The sequence below is a fragment of the Toxorhynchites rutilus genome, chromosome 1 (genome assembly GCF_029784135.1).
Source record: "Toxorhynchites rutilus septentrionalis strain SRP chromosome 1, ASM2978413v1, whole genome shotgun sequence".
Classification (NCBI taxonomy): domain Eukaryota; kingdom Metazoa; phylum Arthropoda; class Insecta; order Diptera; family Culicidae; genus Toxorhynchites; species Toxorhynchites rutilus.
The window spans coordinates 206,142,913-206,162,702 of record NC_073744.1 but is presented as its reverse complement, the minus strand read 5'-3'; the positions used below and the strand labels follow the sequence as shown (position 1 = coordinate 206,162,702).

At 39.4% G+C, this 19,790-nt stretch overlaps 1 protein-coding gene across 1 annotated transcript in view; it reads right to left on the bottom strand.

The window, feature by feature from the left end:
- Positions 1-770: 770 nt before the first annotated feature.
- The window catches only part of LOC129774909 (uncharacterized), a 52,007-nt gene continuing 32,987 nt past the window's right edge, over positions 771-19,790 (bottom strand). Inside the window, exons 2-5 of the mRNA XM_055778979.1 lie at positions 6,404-6,871; positions 6,099-6,232; positions 1,729-3,040; positions 771-1,662 (exon numbers count right to left, since the gene is read on the bottom strand). Of these exons, the coding sequence (XP_055634954.1) occupies positions 1,036-1,662; positions 1,729-3,040; positions 6,099-6,232; positions 6,404-6,796 (2,466 nt within the window). The 5' untranslated portion in view covers positions 6,797-6,871 and the 3' untranslated portion in view covers positions 771-1,035. The remainder of the gene's footprint in view (positions 1,663-1,728; positions 3,041-6,098; positions 6,233-6,403; positions 6,872-19,790) is intronic.

Sequence of the window (19,790 nt, the reverse complement as noted above, 5' to 3'; positions counted from 1 at the left end):
CGATTGACCCGAACTAGCAAATTCCCACTGAACACACTGAATGGCGCTTAGGAGATGCAATCATTGTGTAAGTTTCGGTTATTCGAACTTTAAATAGTCAATAACGATGCCGGCCACGTATTTACACTCTGGGGAAGAAAAGAAATGTTAGTATTTGTTAGTAAATACAATATTCGCGGTCAGAGGTGTTTCTCTATAGCGTGGTTCCCCTGCGACTATCATGGAACAGAAAATTGCTAGTGGAAAGAGCGAAAATCAGAATTCACTGCGGTAATGGATTGAATTGTGTAGAGAAAGTCTTTTACAATGATTTCTATTAGTTGACGGGGTTCATGAGTGTAATAAAAGAGAAATACAGAGGGCGAATCAGAAGCACCTTTTTTGAAATGTTCGAAATCCTAAACCGAATCTCAGGAATAGTCCTAGCTAACGATTTTTCGGCAATGTCACCCTTTATTCTTGAGTTTCAACACTATCTTCGGAACCATGTTCAAAGATGGTGATATCAAACACGTTGACAGCTTTCGGTTGGCATTACTGAACATTTTGAAGGTATCGCCATAGCTGAAATTCAAGGAGATCCTTTAAGGACCACTCTTCCCTATAGAATATGTTACTTTATCTACAAATTACCTAATATGAAACTATAGCGTGAAAAAGAAATCACACGTCGAAAAGAAACACAATCATTTTGATGAAGAGATATTCGTAACATGAATTTCGGATGGTAATGACAGCTCGAACGTTTATAAACATAAATACATCTTTCATTATTGTTTTTGAGCATATTTTCATGTAAGTTACACGTACAGAAAGATTATTAAGTAAATTTAAAAATAAACGGAAAGAAAAAAAAGCTTAGCGATTCGTATTTTACATTGAAAACAAAAATTTATCTCTGACAATCTTATTCGTTCCGATAATCTCATGCGAAAAAGAATAACAAACAAAAATCATTAGTCGTCTACGAATACGAACAATTGAATTGAACAAAAAAGTTTCTGCGAATCTATACTGCGCAGTTTTCCTTCAATCCTACTTTTTCGCATCGGCGAAATTGGAAATAGCTATCGTGATCCGATTGCCGTTGGAAACGGCACCGATCTTACCAACGGTGGCCAGCGAAGAACTTCTACACAATTTGGTTTGTTCCTGCGAGCAGGAATTCCCATTGCCACCTGCACCGATATGTATTCGTTCAACAAGATTTTCCCGTGATAAACTTTTCTGGTGCGAATTAGACAGCGACAGTGTTTTCTCCAGTTCGTGCTTTAAATTCCCAACTGTGACACCGGCGGATGTGCCATTTAGGTTCGTCGTTTTCATCGGTTGATCCCGTTGCGTGTTGTTACTGTACTCGCTAATAGCGACGGCAATCGGTTTCTGCGATTTCTTCATTGTTGCCGGACCCGTGTTCTGAGGGCTAAAATAATACGACGGGGGTCGGATCGAAGACGGCGTCGGGTTGGTCAGTTTGAAGGATTCGATCGATTCCAGTTCGGCTGTGTCGCCATTTGCTTTGGCCATCTCAGTGGCCGCTACGCGGCTCATGGTTCCTTTGTTCTTATCGCCACTCTCATCGATACCGACACCGTCATTGGAGGTCGGACGCGTTACACTCACTGATTGGTCTGTTTGTAAATTATCTTTGGAATTGGATCTCTGGAATAAAGAACGAAACACTTTAGAAATATGGTAAACAATCGAGCTTACAAAACCACAAAAGACCTTTAACTGCGCATTGTCAAAGCCATTTTTGAACATGCGCTTGTGCACCGCTTTGAACTCGTCCATCAGCGCGGAATGTCTTGCCGCATCGCCGCTTGCTCCAGTAGGTGGCCTAAATCGTTTTTCTTTCAACCTATTTTCCAGCTCAGTTAACGCGGCGGCCGGCTCAATGGTCGTTGCGGTTCCTTTCTTCTGAGCTCTTCGCTTCAGTTCCTCCGAAATTGCGTTACCCAATCCACTGCTGTTGAAACGGCCCGGGCCGCAATCTATTCCACTGCTGGCACCAGAATCGATTGAACTTCCCACCGAAGGGCTCCGCTGTTGCTGATGAGTGCTGTATGATTTGGCGCTCTTTGTGGTTGAGTAACCACTACTGAGGCCACTGCTCGGAGGTGGGGGTGGTGGAATTTTATCCGCAAACAATGGCGGCGGTGGCGGAATGTGTGACCCTGAAGAGACAGCACCATTGCTAGACGACGCCACAATTCCAGTGTTGATCGAATTGGCAGACGCGCTCCGGTGAACCTCAACAATGATGGTTTTGGTTTCACTCTGCTTCGAAACGAAACAAATGTCCGCCAATTTTCTGTTCTCTTTGCCATGTGCATCCTCAGTCTCTTCTGGTTGTTTCTTGTCCGAAACAGTGGAATTATTAACCACGGTACCATTTTCAGAGAATTCTATAATGGTAGTGTTGTTCCGTCTATTCATTGACGCTTTTGGCCCCAGCCTTTCTCGTTCTTTTCCTCTTCGATCGGTTGAAATTGATTCCTCACGCACAATACTGAGCCGTTTGGCGTTCGAATCTCCCCAGCAAGGACTCTGATCACCGTTAACACTACTTGCGCTGCTATTATATCCGCTGGATTCACCCGGGAACATATCGATACCCGCCCCCGGTCTTACCACCAGTTCCAACACATGCGAACCCTTCATAACACTGACCGCCTCTGCGAACGTGATGTCCAAAAATCCTTTCCCATTGCAGGAAAGAATTTGATCGCCCGGTCGGAGACCAGCTTCCCGAGCCACCCCACCATCCTTCGTGAACTGCACAAAAATTCCCGGCTTCCATTCGGGTCCCTTACAGATACCACAGCCGAGCTTCTGACGCGGTGCAACCGACAGGATTATCTTCAGATCACGTCCAGCGAGTTCCTCCAAAGTGCCCGAGCTGCTGCTAGTACTGCTACTGCCGCACCTACTGCGCTCATCGCGATCATCACGGTCACTCGATGCGCTTGATGCCGGCTCAGATGAGCTACCGGAGTTGAATGAAACCACATGCCATGTAAGAGGGTCCACCGCGCGCCTATAAAAGAGAGACAAAAAACACCTTCATTCGAATATGTCTAATAATAGGATTAAAACAACTAAATTATGCCGATTCTTTGCTTTGAGCTGTAACTTAAATAGTTTAAACCGTGCTTAAAGCAGATGGACTAGGCACACACCTTTGACCGTGACTTGCTTTTATGTCTCAATTGTTCGTTCTTTCACAGTTCGTTTCCACAAAAAAAGTAACGGAATAGAGAACTATAACGCTGCATTGTGTACTTTAATTGCCGCATTAACGGTCTAGTCTAAAATTGTGGCAAATTATCACTTAATCGTTTACCGGGGGGAAAAATATATATATATAAAAATCTCGTGTCCAGATGTTCGTGGTCTGATTCCCCCGAAACAGCTCGACCGATTTTAATGAAATTATACACAAAAAAAAAGTCAAGCATGAGAATAGGTCGTAAAATTAATTACATACCGATTATCGAATATTGAGTATCGATTAGCCCCCGTGCAGAAAAAAACATCAATTTTCTGAATAACTTTTTTGCGTGTTTTTTAAAACTTGGCCTCAAAAAATACATAAAGTTCCAAATTATCATCCACATCTCCCTTTGACGTGGGACTACGTCTAACCGGAGTATATGGGGGGTAAAATGAAAACCTAAACACAGAACACGCAGGAAAAAATGAAAGATTCCAAATGCTTATAACTCGAACATTTCTTACTGGATCGGAAAGATGTTTGCATCAATTGATACGGAATGTTTCTACGCTTCTATCGCAATTAATAAAATGTTATTTTTCATTAGATAAACAATTGAATAACTGTGAAATGTCAAGCGTTATATAAACGCCCTAACTGCCTAGTTTTGATTGGCCCGATTTACGATTTCCCGAACACAGACTTCAAATTCAATGTACTTGTGGGAATCCGCTTAGCAAATAAACCAGCAATTAGGGGGTACTTTTGTTCCAACCGAGCGTGTCTGGGGAAATTGGCATTGCAAATTCATGCAGGTCGGGTGCATTTTTCTTCCGACTGAAATGTGTTTCTCTAACACAGACTTCTAATCCACGGAGCGTGGGGAAATTGGCAATTCGGGGGCATTTTTATTCCGGCTGAAATGTGTTTGTCTAACACCGACTTCAAAACCAAGATGTTATCATACCAAACGTAAAAGGACTGTCATTAAATTTACCTGTAACGAAGAACATAATCTATCCAAATGCATGAATTCACCTCACATGGCATTATACAATTTTTTTTACGCACAAAGCAAATATATTGAATTCAATTGAATTCGGAAATTGTATTATTCAATCAAAAATTAAATCAATGCAAACAAATAATTGCTAAGTAAAGGTAGTCCCACGTCAACCTTGCGGTTATATCATAGATATAACCCACCCATTTTTTTTATTCCACGATTTTAGTATACACAATATACAAATAAAAAAATTAGGGCTCATTTTTCAAACAGAACCAATTTATTTACGTTGCTGAATGACAAATGGCGCTTCGTCGAACCTTCATCCACACAAGCGCAAGTAATCTCAATTCGCATAAAGCCAGGCACCTCAACGAAAGAGCACAATGAATCATTGAAATCCTTTAGATCACGCTATCACGCTATTATTTAATTCATAATATTTATGAATATGTGGTTACAAGAGGCAAAACGAACAACAGAGTGCTTTCAATGGATTTTCATGTGTATCGTACGACAATTCGACGCAGTCAAGGCAACGTCTTCCTACGATATGGTGAGCTGTGTCAATAATTCATAGTCGACACGTACGCGAAGGTAGATAGCGAACGACTGTGATTCCTACGACATCTACAGAAGCGACGTGAGGAAGAATAAATTCATTTGCAAGACGCATTAGCAACGCCGACACAGCCTTTGCTACTACCAGGCTAAAACGCATTGCATTGTCATGGAAATCGATAGTATATTTGGCTCGGAAATTCAAGATCCGTCTACTGATCAACTTCTCATCCGTTTTCTGAAATACGATTCAGAGTCAGAATAACCCGGACGGGTCGAATTTTTTTCATTCTGTATTTTTTTCGGGTTCGATTTTTTTTCATTCGGCTCAAGTCCAATCGAGTTGTGACAATATCTTGCCACACAGTTCGATATAGACGACATCGAGCTTTCTGTTCCATTTCTGTAATAATGATAACGGGTTTCGGGTGGAATAAAACTTTAAAGACGAAGAATATAAATGGAAAATGCTATACCGTTTCAAATATGTATTCTATATAACAGAGTAACACATTTCATGCAAGTGAGTAAAAATTTTGAACGAAAATTGTGTCTGATAATGTTTTTATTTATGGATAAAGTTTTGGCGAAAATGCAAGTAAAAAATAACGAAACATGGTATAATTAGGGTTAGGACTATGTCTTCTAAGTATGCAAATAACATCGAGTAATAATTTTCATTCAAATGTTAACAATTTAGAATTATTAACCCATAGCTCTATTATAGCACTAATTCTGCATCTCTGCCAAATCGCAGTATACAGAATTCTTTTTTACGCGATTTTTTTACGTGATTTTTTACGCAATTCTCTTGAAATAACGCGATTTGACACTTACTACGATTTTTTTTTGCGCGCACGCATCAGTTACGTAAAAAAAGGATTCAGTGTATATCGGCTTTTATAACGCTTATAGGCTTTATATCAACATTATTAATGCATATAAACATTGAAAGAAAATAAGCATCAATGAAAGCCCTATTTACGCATTTAGTGCTACCATATAGGATTGCTTTGTTTATTTTCAGAATCTTATACATGATCTTTTTGGGCAGGAATCTGATCAGTTATTGAGAAAGGGCTAATTTCAATTCATTTATCTCCATCAACAGTGATTCACACATGTTGCAGGTTTGAATCTAAATAACTTGACGTTTCTATGGAGCCTTATATAAGCATTAATACTGCTTAGTAAAGGATACCATCACAAGTGACGTTTTCAATTAGCCTTAAGTAAGCTTTAGTAACGCTTATTTATTAATGCTATTATATTATATTATTAATGCTATTATATAATCGAAAATCGTGTACTTACTCCTTCACTGGCAATATCCCAACACTGCGCACTTTCAGCACCAGACGTTCCTGATTGGATACAAATTGAGCCAACTCACGGTGAACCGCATCATCCACATGGTAGCCGTTAACCCGGATGACTTGATCACCAACCTAAAAGACACAGCTATTAATGAAATGTGAGACAACATCTAACATGATTATTGATTATTGCTTTTTTGCATTTTCTCCCACTAAATTTAATCCAATCACACACTTATTTGCAAACAAACAGCTTAACCCGTTTAACGTTTACAGAAGAAATTGTTACAAACCAGACCTTACCCTCAGTCCCTGCCGGTCTGCTTCGCTGTCCTTTTCGACCGCCGACACGAAGAATCCCGTGCCGTACTCGAGTCCACCGCGGACGGAGAAACCAAAGTTGCTGCACGCACTACCGAATTGATGATGACCTAGGCTCTGTGGTCGAGTCAACCGAACGATTCGCACCCTTTGGCCGGTAGTGCTGCCGCTACTACTGCTATCGATCGTTCCCACGCGTCCCTCAGTGTCGACTGCCATCATCAGGCCACCCCCACGGCCGCTGCCAGCACGCGGAGCCCTGATCAGTGGCGTGTGATGTTGGTAGCCTGGTGATGGTCTGAATGTGCCCAAACAGCTGACAGCACCACTGCTGGCGCTGCTGCTGGTACTTCTAATGTTGCAATAGTCGGCCATACTAACATACGCTGTTGGTGCGCTACTGGAACTCCAGTGTCGATTCACGCTTAGAATCAAAGTCGATGTTTGTTTCTGAAATTAAAAGAAAACAAAATTAAATAAACATGCATGTGCGTAAAAAAAATACTGTCATGATAATTAAAATAAAAATCACGGAAACAGAATGACGTCCCAAAATAAAATGAATTCACGTTGAAATTTAATTGGTTGAAATTCGTAATAAATCATTGTATAAAAGTTGATAGGTCTGGGCCTAGGAGCACGGACGAGATCTAATTGCATTTGAATTGAGTTTTTTCAATGTTCAAAATCTGTTTTTTTTTCTATCCTGATACATCAAATGGAAGCCCTGATAAAAATTGTTTCCTGTATGAACTTGTATCCTTTAAACGGGTTAGATGAGATAACGTGGTAAAATCCAGAACCACATTCTGTTCGAATGAACACAAAAATGCCATTAAAGCCATTACAACCCTTTTCTTCTGTTTATTCAATTATGCAGAAGAAGACAAGAAGTCATCACTTATCATTTTCAAGCACAAGTCTAAATAGTCAAGATCTACATAAATATAAGCTTAAGTCAAATAAATCTATGACTACAAAAATATATCATAGATATAAACAGCTTTTTTTCTTTCGTTGCCACGTTGTCCGGAACAATGTTTGTAGGGATTTGTAGTAACTTTATTGTCAGGTGATGTATATTGAGTATCCTATGCCCATTAGTGCTCTCTTAGGAAGTTCGTGTAGTTCCTGTAGTGAACTGATCTTATTGGGTGCTAAGTTCTGCTTATATATAGGAAAGGGAAAGGAGAATGGGCAAGTGCATTCCAGGAAGTGAAGTGGGCTTCTAAGAAAAACATACATATATTAAGATCGCGACTACTCAAACTATCATAATCTGATACACGTGAATATACCCTTTCTAACCTCTAAATCAGCATCCAGTTAAATACTTTATTTGAATTTTTCACATTACCAAATAACATGCTCGATATCATGATAACCTGGACCAACATTATATATATTGTTAGTAGAGAAAAATGTGAACTGAGTACGAATTGATTGGACAACAGCTGATAAGTGCCTGTTGTTACCGGCAAATGGAGAATAATTCATAATACGCACCGATTGACATTGTGAACTAACGCCCGAATGTAGGCAATAAGATTGCTAGTTACGTCGGGGAGGAAAGCAAAAGGTTAGTGCAATCAAAAAACAGGAAATGGGTTATATCTATGGTATAACCGCAAGGGTGACGTAGGACTATCGTTGATTTAGAGATCATTTGTATGAAGTTGAATCTGAATTCATTCTGAATGAATGAATATTTGGAGAACTTCGAAAACGAGAGCGTTACGTTGGAGGCACAAGGTTTTATGCATCCAATATTGGATACGGAAATATCCTACTGATGGGGAAGAATAATCTTCAGAAGCTATCCTGTTGATTGCGATTGATTGAAAAATCACAAAACCTAATGTATTTGGTCACAGTGTTACATGGATAGAAAACATTAAAATAAATTCTTTCATATGAATGTAATTTTAAATTCCCAGAGGAACTGGCAGATTATTTTCAGTAACGATTAGATATTTCCACATTTTCCTCGATATTGGAAGCCCACCAGTGGTTAATGCTAACTCGATAACCATCTGTTAATAGCACTTGATTGAAACATATTTGGTCACAGTGTTACATGGATAGAAAACATTCAAATAAACTCTTTCACATGAATGTATTTCTAAATTCCTAGAGGAACTGGCAGATTATTTTCCGGATCTTTCTCGATCCAAACGGGAAGAATTCCGTGCGTGTATGTGTGTGTGTGTAGCGGCTGCTTCGAGATCTTCCCGGGGAATCGTTTGTAGCATCACTCTCCTCCTGATGGATTCCCTTCTGGCCTAAGGTGCACAAACAGGCTCTTGGTGACACCGTTCATCCGCGCTTTCATGATAAATGAAGAGCTTCACCACAACAGCGACAACATGCTCCAATCGCTGTTCAATTAGAACTGAGTGGATTTCCGAGCGGCCCTCGCTTATATACCGATTGGTGATTTCAATAGCCTATTTTGAAAGCAAATTTAAGACTATTGAAACAAGTTTTTGGATCAGAAAGTAACAAGTATAGAACGCGTAGACATTTTATCTTTCGAATGAAGTGTTTATCATACCGTTTCGTTCAGTTGTTTAGGAGCTATTAACACTCAAAATCTCGGTCTTCGGCTTAACGCTTTCGTTTTCGAAACTTTGATTTTACACCCCGGTATAGAAATGAAAGACGTAGTCCTACGTCAAAACATACCCATTTTACTCGTCAAATAGTTTAACTTTTTTACTATATTTAATGTTCATGTTTCAAGCAAACAATTGTTGGATAAATTTCCTGTCTAATGGTATATAACACATAATATGTCGCAATAACGATTTTGAGTAATATGCGTTTGAAAACTCTTAATGAATCGTTGCATTTCTCGTAGAGTGACCCCCCTATATTAAAATCAAAAACATAGTTCTATGTCAAAACTCTTAATGCTTTTTTACCATTGTCTGTTTGAATTTTTTCAATCACCGTAAACAGTGCATGAATTCAAAACATACCATCATGAACATCATGAACGAGAATTGTGTCTGAAAATAAATCTATATTATAAGTAGCTGACCCGGCAAACTTCGTGCCGCCCAAAATTTATTTTTAGTTATCAATACCTTCAAACAATCACGTTTTCTTACTAAGCACACGTCAATGGGTCCAATCGCAGAACTGTTCATTGATTGATCTTCTAATCGGTTCCCGGAATAAATCGCCACAGAAAACGACTGCAACAGAAACCACCGCTTATAAAATGTGTAGTAGGCTATAAATATTGTGGCGCGGTATTGTATTTCAAAACAAGAATTAACCGGGCAAACGTATCGCCCCAGGCAAACGTAACGCCCCGGGCAGACGTATACCGTCCGACGCTCGCTAGAGCTCGGTCGGACATTGCTAAAGGATCGTATCCTATGTTTCAAACTAACCGGGCAATCAGTGGATCCCAGGTTTGCGTGCGAGACACCGCCGCTTCCGACGGCGGGTCGGCGGTGGACTCGGATTGCGTCATCTTGGCGGCATGGACCGCCTCGATTCCTTATCCTCGCCAAATGGGGACTTCGTCCCCATTACATTGTCCTCAGAATAAATTTCGAAAAACGAGAACAAGAGAATAAATTTATAATAGAAATGTGAGGCACATGATGTTTTTCCCGCGCCAAATATTTCTAGCCTACTACACTTTTTCTAAGCGGTTGTTTCTGTTGCAGTTGTTTACTGTGGCGATTTATTCCGGTCACCCTTCTAATCGACCCTTTGAAATTACCTTTTTACTATAAAATTCCTAGTACTTCTACCAAAAATCGTCATTATAATATCAGATTATTTTCAGACACAATTCTCGTTCATGATGTTCTAAACCACTTTCTAATAACATGTTTCTCCGTTACATGGAATACATGTTTGATACCAAAAGTATAATAAAATGAAGACAGCTCTAATTGGACTTTTCCTTTCTCGAGTTTTGCGCTTACCATCACATTTGGCGATTCATTTTTGTTTATATAGTTAGACGATAGAGCAGTGCGTTTTTTCACCTAAAATTCATTTCCACTTTCGAACAAAGATTAATTTCGTTAGCGCAAACATTAAATGGAGTAAAAGGCTTATTACGAAGTAATTGTAGAACATTTGGGAATTCAATTTTCCGAACATTCCTATTTTACTTCAGAGTTTACCGAAATTTTCTTATTGTCATGTTTGGTATATGTGTATTATTTTTATGGGACTCCCTCTCCGTTCCAGAGGAGGGAGGGGTGTCATACCCTCATAGAAATGTTTCTCGTACCTAAAAACTCTCACATCCCAAATTTGGCTCAATTTGCTTGATTAGTTATCGAGTTATGCACACCCCACTTCTACATCTCCCATCTAAAACCTGCACATGCCAAATTTGGTTCCGTTTGCTTTATTGGTTTTGGCCCCTATAGAGTGGAGAGGAGTCTCGAACTATCATGAAAACCTTCCCCGGCCCCAAAAAACACCTACATACCAATTTTCATGTCGATCGGTTCGGTAATTTCCGAGTCCATAACAATCAGAAAGACAGAAATCCATTTTATATATATATACTCGTAGATGTTTTCTGGATGTTATTTGAGAAGCGTTTGACAAAGCTCAACACACTATTTGCCATATTTATTACAGGGTTGTAGTGTTCTATGAATGTAACTTTGCAGTCAAGGACGACGCCTAGATCTCTAACTATTTTACATATTTCACGTTTTGAAGACGTATTACAATATTTGGTATATGATTTTTTTTCTGCTAAATGGTATAGAATTCCATTTTGTTACATTGAGTTGTAGTAGATTTTTATTACATAAAGTATACAACACATGTATTTCGTTTTGGAATGCTCCAAGGTCGTTATCACTTACAATTTCCGCGGAAAGCTTCATGTCGTCGGCATACACAAGTACATTAATAGGCTTGAGAACGAAGGAAATGTCATTAAAGAACAGAATGGAATGAATGCTTTGAGAATGAACAATTTGGTCATGATTTGTTAGATAGGAGTTGAGCCAGTTTACAAGTCCTTGTTCCATTCCACTCTACTGCAATTTAAAGAGTAGTAGGGAAAGACGGGGTAAGACCGCCCCCCTAAGAAAACCAATTTTCAGTTAAACGTCCTTTAGGATTTCCCCTATTTGTTGTGATACATATCATTGAGTATACAATAATCTACTACTAAAAAATGTGTAACTGTTGTGTGTTGACTGTTGTTAATTTTTGAAATGATAAAAAAACACTTCTTATTTTGCTGGCGGGGTAAGAAGAGCCACCCGCGGGGTAGACGGAGCGATACTATTTTCAAACAGTTTAGTCTAGTAAAAATAACAGGGACAGTGTTGTCTAAGGAACTATATGTTTAGGGTTTGTTCATAAACTACACACAAACTTCTGAAAAGGCTATCTATATTCCATGTGGAGAGTTTTCAAAAAAATCGTGAAAAATTTACCAAATTATCGGACGATTATCTACGTGGGTCTAAAATCTCTCAAAAGATTTCACGTGAAGTCTTAATGACCCCGAAATAGATATTTCTGGTTCCGATTCGATATGTTGATATCACAACGTGTGGCGCTTTTACCCTGTCGAAAATGGTCCGTCTTCCCCCCAGAGCACCTTTTGCATTATTTTGAACTTTACACGCATTTTATACTGTATTTCACATACCTTTTGATGCAAGCAGAACCGGAACAATCTAATGAAGGGCTGGGATACTGGCAACTAACGGAATATACAGTTTTTGCTGGAGAAATCCTTATTTCGTTTACCTTGAAAATTAAATCGCTTGCAACCGTAATAGACGAAAACTTTGTTTTGCTTACAATTTTGATATTTCGTGCGCTCATGTGTTGCAAGGTGTTTCGGAATAACAAAAAATATGCTATTAATGCTTCTTGCGTAGCATATTTGCCAAAATACTGAGGATTTCTTATAGAACTAGAAGTGGTCCGTCTTACCCCGCCGGACGGTCTTACCCCGTCTCCCCCTAATGGAATGTCAATGCGGTCAAACGCTTTACTAAAATCCGCGTAAAGAGCTGCTACGTGTTTGTCGTTTTCTATTGCATTCAGAATAAAAGTCAAAAATGTCTATAAATTGGTTAGTTGAATGACCTTTGAAGAAGCAATGTTGTCACATGTTATTCTATTTTGAGTGTGGAGCAAATTTTGTGAGCATATGCAAAAAATGCGGATGAGGTTGGGTATATTTAAAAAAATACTAAAAAACGTAGATGACTTATTAGGTCACAAATGTTGTATTGATGGAAGAAAACACACAAAAAGTGTGATTTAAAAAACGTATTAACATCAAATTCCTTATTTATATATACATTTTTTTTAAATAATGGGAACATTATATTTACACAATTTCATTCACAATTATGGTTTGCTGCACGAAGCGCGTGAAGTCCTCTTTTACAAATATCTTCGAAAGACGAAATCCTACGTTAAAAGGTGCCAACCAAAAATATTAACATAAAACAAGAAGAGCGCTATCGTGCTTCCCCTTATTTAAAGGGTTAATGCCCGATTTGACGATAGGAAACAAAAAAGATTGTTTCCATTTTTCTGGGAATATTCCAGTTTGTAGCTTCATGTTGAAGATGCAATATCAAGATCTTCAGGAATACAGCTGCTAATCCTTAAGGACCTGGTGCTTTTAATCCATCTATATAAATAAAAATGAATCGCCAAATGTGTTGCTATGTGTGAAATCCGTGGAAGCAATTGTCCAATTTGTCTATCCGTAAATGAATGTTATGGAGAAAAAAATCGGAAAAATTTCAGAAAACTCTGAAGGAAAATGGATGAATTCCCATATGTTTCACAATTCCATCTTAATGAGCGTTGTTGGTCCATTCGACATTTTCGCCAACGAAATTGATCTTTGTTCGAAAGTGAAAATGGATTTCAGGTGGAATGGGTCCACCTGGGATAAAGAACTTTGAAAATAAATATTAACGATTCAAATATGTATTCCAAATATTGAAGAAACATGTTTTTCTGTAAATGATTAAAGGATCTAGAACGAGAATTTTGTCTGATGCATTGACTTGACCATTTGAATAATATTTTGGTTCATGAGGCGATTTGGCGATGAATATTTTTTTTCAATTTCTAGATACGATACTGCAATATACAAAGAAATCAGTGCAAATCATACTTATTTTACGTTTACCGAGAGATTCTTTTAATTTTTTTATGATTCGATTATCCGGAGTGAAAATAAAATCATCATTCCGGATAATCCGACCTGTAATAATTTTATATTACAATGACTTTGCTAGGAATATTAGAAAATTTATAAAAAGAGAAAATTGTAAAACGGCCAATAAAAAGATCAATTAATAATAGTTTGTAATGATTGATGAATTGGCCACACTGTTCTGGTCTAAATTGAGTGAGTGCTTGTATGCATGAGTGACCATTTTGTAGAGTGACTGATTCTGTGTGTGAGAGAACAGTATGAGTTAGATTCTGCAGAGAGAGGAAAAGGAAAACCCGAACCAATTGTAAGCCGACTACCAACGAGTAAACGTTGCAAAATATATATTCCCAAAAAGTAAACGCGTGTTTTAAAAACGTTTCCGATATTTTCCGTTCGATACCTTCCGTTACATCCTCAGAAGTGGGATATCGTTTCGAAGACCCGGTTTTCGGGAAGAAAACAAGCGTTCCGGTTTCAGAAGAGAAATGGCGTCTCCAGATCGTATGTCCAAAACTGAGCTGATGGCGTGGTTGCAGGATCGCCATATTGAATTTCCGCTTTCAGCTACGGTTCGGCACCTGCGGTGCCTTTATGATACAGTGATGTTGAGAGAAAGAAATAATGCTGACGAAAATAGCGGGGCTGCTGCCGTACTACCTCATCCAGAACAAAATGATGGTAATGGTGAAGAGAACGAGGAAGAACGGCAGTTGAATGTTGAAATACGTATATTACAAAAACGAAGACTAATGGCGGATCTGCGCCGTGAAATCGCAGCGATTGAAGCGGGGATGAACGTGGCGAATTTTGCTCCGGGCAAGCCACCAGATTTTCGTGACATTAAGTATTGCATTCCGCCTTTCCGTGGTGGCGAATTGTACGACGCAAATAAATGGATCCGTGATTTCGAGCAAGCGTGTGATACCGTTCACGGTGACGATGACTTCCGGCTTATGTGTGTTCGTCGGCTGATGGAACCTGGATCCGAAGGTGAACTTTTTCTTAGAGTGGACCGATCAGGAACCTACCAGGAATTCAGGGCTGGTTTTCTGGAGAACTTTAGTCATGTGCATTCAATCTCGGAGATTATCGACATCATGAAGAAGACGACTTTCAGCGCTGCAAAAACCACGGTTATGGGCTACATTTTGAAAATGCAGGAAATCGCATCACGAGCAAACATCGACGAAAGGCAGACAGTGGAGATGATTGTGGATGGGTTCCGCGATCGATCCACTAACATTGCGGTGCTCTATCCAGCGACGACAATTGCACAGTTGAAACAATTGGCCCATCGGTACTCACAGTTGCGGGACATGTATTTCGTTTCTCCGTCTACACAAGGGAAAGGAAAATCTATCATCAAACCAACAGCGAAAACTTTAACTTCCGACGTGCGATGTTTCAACTGCTCTGGTGTTGGACATTTTTCTGCTGTTTGTCCGGAGCCAAAACGGGAGATTGGATCCTGTTTCCGGTGTGGTTCGAACCAACACAAACTGAAGGAGTGTCCCAAGCCGGCTCCAGCGCTTCGACAAGTTGCTTTGGTACATGAAGCTCGCCGTGAACCAGTTGCGGTTGATGAAGTTACGTTTGAGACGAACGGTGGAGCTGTACCAGAGGTTAACAAAGTAAGTGCAATATTCCGAATTAATTCTAAAGTGCAACTAAGTAAGACATTCACATCTCTTTTTGACACGGGAAGTCCGATTAATTTGATACAAAGATCGGTAGTCCCAGGTCCTTTAATCCCTACAGAGAAGAGGAATTCTGGTTACAAAGGTGTAGGAGGATTCCCCTTGTGTACATACGGCATCATTCCTATTAGAGTAACATTCCGCAGTCGAACCAAAACGATAAAGGTGTACACTGTCCCAGATCATTTCATTTGCCATCCTTTACTGTTGGGACGAGACTTTCTGAAGAATTTTGGAATTACTTTATATGATCATTGTTCTGTTAACGATCTTACTAAACCAAAAGTTGAACTCCATGAAAGAAACAAAATAAAAATTTCCGGTGAACTACTACATTGCGTATATAATCTTTATAAAAATGATTCCGGTTTTCGACCCGATTCAGTCAGCTTGAGATTGTGTTCGAATTGTCGTCCCCACATTTATTCGTGTGATTATGATTCATGCGATTATCCCGTCCCTGACATTTTTTCCATCAACATGAGTAACGAACAACCTGAACCATACAACATCAACCACGAGTTGAGTCCCGACATCCGTGAAAAATTCAGGCAAGTTATTCAACATGATTATTTAGACCACTCTAGTATTCCGGCTCGAGAACATGACTATGAGATGAGATTAAAACTGACTTCAGACGTTCCGATAAGTTTTGCTCCCCGGCGATTATCATATTCCGATAGAAAAGACGTGGATAACATTGTGGAAAACTTGCTTGCAGAAGGTATTATTCGACCTAGTAATTCTCCCTATTCGTTTCCCATTGTATTGCGACCAAAAAAGTCAGGAGAGAAACGGTTGTGTGTCGACTATCGAGCTTTAAATAAAATTACTGTACGCGATAGTTATCCAATCCCCTTGATTGATGATTGTTTGGAGCGCCTTGAGGGTAAACAGTATTTCACTGTGTTGGATCTGAAAAACGGGTTTCATCAGGTCAACATGGCTGCTGATTCCATTGCGTACACTTCGTTTGTTACTCCGGGTGGTCAATACGAGTACCAGAAGATGCCCTTTGGATTGCGGAACGCCCCTGCCGTGTTTCAGCGCTTCATAAACAGAGTGCTGGAACCGTTCATTAAAGAAGGTTCATTAGTAGTGTATCTAGATGATGTAACACTAGCGACGCATACGATTGAGGAACATCTTGATTTGCTGAAGCGTGTTATGAGACAACTTGCTGTGTTTAGATTGGAGGTAAAATTCAAGAAATGTTTGTTTGGCTACTCTGAAATTGATTTGTTGGGGTTCACTGTTAACAAAAAGGGCATTCGTCCAAATGGATCACATTTAGAAGCTATTAAGTCAATGCCTATACCGACGGATGCTAAACAGCTGTCGAAGGTTCTTGGATTGTTTTCGTACTTCCGTCGGTTTGTTCCTTTCTTTTCGTCTATATCAAAACCACTGAGAATTTTGACAAAACCTGAGGCAAATTTTAATTTTGACGAAGAATGCGTTCAGTCTTTCAACACATTGCGGAACAGTTTGATAGCTGCTCCTGTGTTGGCTTTGTACAGCCCTGATAAAGAGACCGAATTGCATTGTGACGCTAGTGCAGATGGGTTTGGAGGGATACTGTTGCAGAAGCAGGGAGATGGTAGATATCATCCTGTTGCATACTTTTCACAGCGAACGAGTCCAGCCGAGTCTCGTTATCATAGCTTCGAATTAGAGACGTTGGCCATCATCTATTCTCTTCGCAAATTTCGGATTTACTTAGAAGGGATACCGTTCCGAATCGTAACGGATTGTAATTCTGTTACGATGACTGTAAATCGAGCAAACATGATCAGAAGAATCGCTCGCTGGGTAATGGAGCTGGAAAATTTTCATTATACCATTCAACACAGAAGTGGTAAATTGATGAGCCACGTTGATGCGTTGAGCCGTCTTCCCTCCGTCTCTATTCGGTCTACTGAGGATTCAGAACAGGTCGTTTCCGTCATCGATCCAGAAGATATAACATTCCAGTTGCAAATAACACAAAATCGTGATAGCGACGTGACTACTCTCAGGGAAAAGTTGGAAAATGGTTCAGTGAACGGTTTCGCCTTAGAAGATGGTTTAGTATATCGTTCTAGTGGTGATGACAAAATTCTGCTTTACGTCCCTAAGGAAATGGAGACCAATGTCATACGCCATGCTCATGAGAAGATTGGTCATATGGGCATTACTAAATGCATTGAACAGATTAAGATGCATTATTGGTTTCCAAACATGAGAGAGAAGGTAGAAAAGTTTATTCAAAACTGTATTCGGTGCATCATGTACTCCGTTTCACCAACTAGTAACCACAAAACCCTCCACAGTATTCCGAAAAAACCTATCCCTTTCGATACCCTGCATATTGACCATTTTGGACCGTTACCATCCGTCATTTCAAAGAGGAAGTACATACTTGCTGTAGTGGACGCGTTCACGAAGCATGTTAAGCTGTACGCGGTCAATTCTACCAGCACTAAAGAAGTTTGTGCATGTCTTGAAAAGTATTTTGAACATTACAGTCGACCCAGACGTATTGTCAGTGATAGAGGGACGTGTTTCACGTCTTTAGAATTCAGTTCTTTCCTGCTGGACCACAATATTGAGCACGTTAAAGTAGGCACTGCGTCAGCACAAGCGAATGGGCAAGTCGAAAGGGTGAATAGAATTATCAAGTCCATGCTGGCTAAGGTATCTGAACCAATTCAGCACTCCGATTGGTCAAAGATGCTCGTGAAAGCTGAGTATGCCCTTAATAACTCTGTCCATTCAACAACTCGTCAAACACCTTGTATGCTCCTCTTTGGGATAAATCAGCGAGGCCGCGAGGTTGACAGGCTTACGGAGTTTCTTGAAGAAAAGCAAGATAACGATGTTGGTAGAGACTTAGAGTCATTGAGAAATACGGCAGCAACAAATATTTGTGATTCACAGGAGAAAAGCTCAGCACTCTTTCAGAAGAAACATAAGCAAGCGGTAACATATTCGGTAGGTGAATTTGTAGTGATTCGGAACGTCGATACAACCGTTGGTACAAACAAAAAGTTTGTTCCTAAATACAAGGGACCTTATCGAGTCTACAAAGTTCTCCCCAATGATCGGTATGTAATTAGGGATATAGAAAACGCACAAATTTCTCAAATTCCATACGATGGTATAATTGAAGCTTCAAGATTGAAACGTTGGGCCGATTGGCGTGATTCTTACAATAATTATGGTGATTGAGTTACACGAATACAAACACTGAACGGAATGTTGCACTTGCTTTGCTTTATATATGTTGTGTGTGTTTTACATATGTTGTGACCTACTAACCCCGAGTAGGCCACGGGATATTGGCCTCACTTACTAACACGATTAAAATACATTAAAATTGTAAGATTTTATGATCGGGATGATCAGATGTCAGGACGGCCGAGTTGTAATGATTGATGAATTGGCCACACTGTTCTGGTCTAAATTGAATGAGTGCTTGTATGCATGAGTGACCATTTTGTAGAGTGACTGATTCTGTGTGTGAGAGAACAGTATGAGTTAGATTCTGCAGAGAGAGGAAAAGGAAAACCCGAACCAATTGTAAGCCGACTACCAACGAGTAAACGTTGCAAAATATATATTCCCAAAAAGTAAACGCGTGTTTTAAAAACGTTTCCGATATTTTCCGTTCGATACCTTCCGTTACAAGTTCAAAGGTTAAACCCACGAACGATCGCTTAGTAAGAAAATTAAAGAAAGCTTAAAATATTTAGTTTTTGCATAAAATATTTCTTGTTGTGAGAGATAGTTCATCGATATGCCGTTTGGATACTCCGGTTACAATGAAAAGTAGCCTCGATTGGAATTGATTGAAATAATTTAGTAGTTCTACATCAACCAAGCGGTCGTGTCCCAGGCACAACTCCCTAAAATTTTTGGGAGAAAATTAATGAAAACACCTAACCAAACACAAAATTTTTCTAAAATGTTACTCAATTCCATTAATTCAAAGATTTTACAACTGTATCCGGCACCAAATTTTCTCATTTTTCGAATGGGATCGCAACAGAATCGTTCTAAGTCACCTTCTGAAATATTCTGGTTCACTTACTACTGAAACAACACTATTTTGAAATGAATTCAATATAAATCGTATTATCATCGTTAAACATTAATTTTGTAGATAAACCGTACGTTATAATATTTCTAATTTGGGTCAAATGGGCTGTCCTATCCGATGAATACCAATGTAATGTTATGACAACCAACATTCCGATCCAATTCCTTTTCCATACTCAATAGTTCGAATTCAAATTGAGTAATAGTCCTGTAAGAAATCGAAAGAATTTAGCAATTTAATTTCAATATCGTAAACGATCGAAAGAAGGACAGAAGAAAAACACTATACGATAAGAGCGAACCGTGTGTAAGATCCTAAAATAACAATCCTATCGGGAGCGGGTGCAATAAAACCTGGTGCAATAAAACCTAGTAGAAAGGAAAGGAACCGAAAACA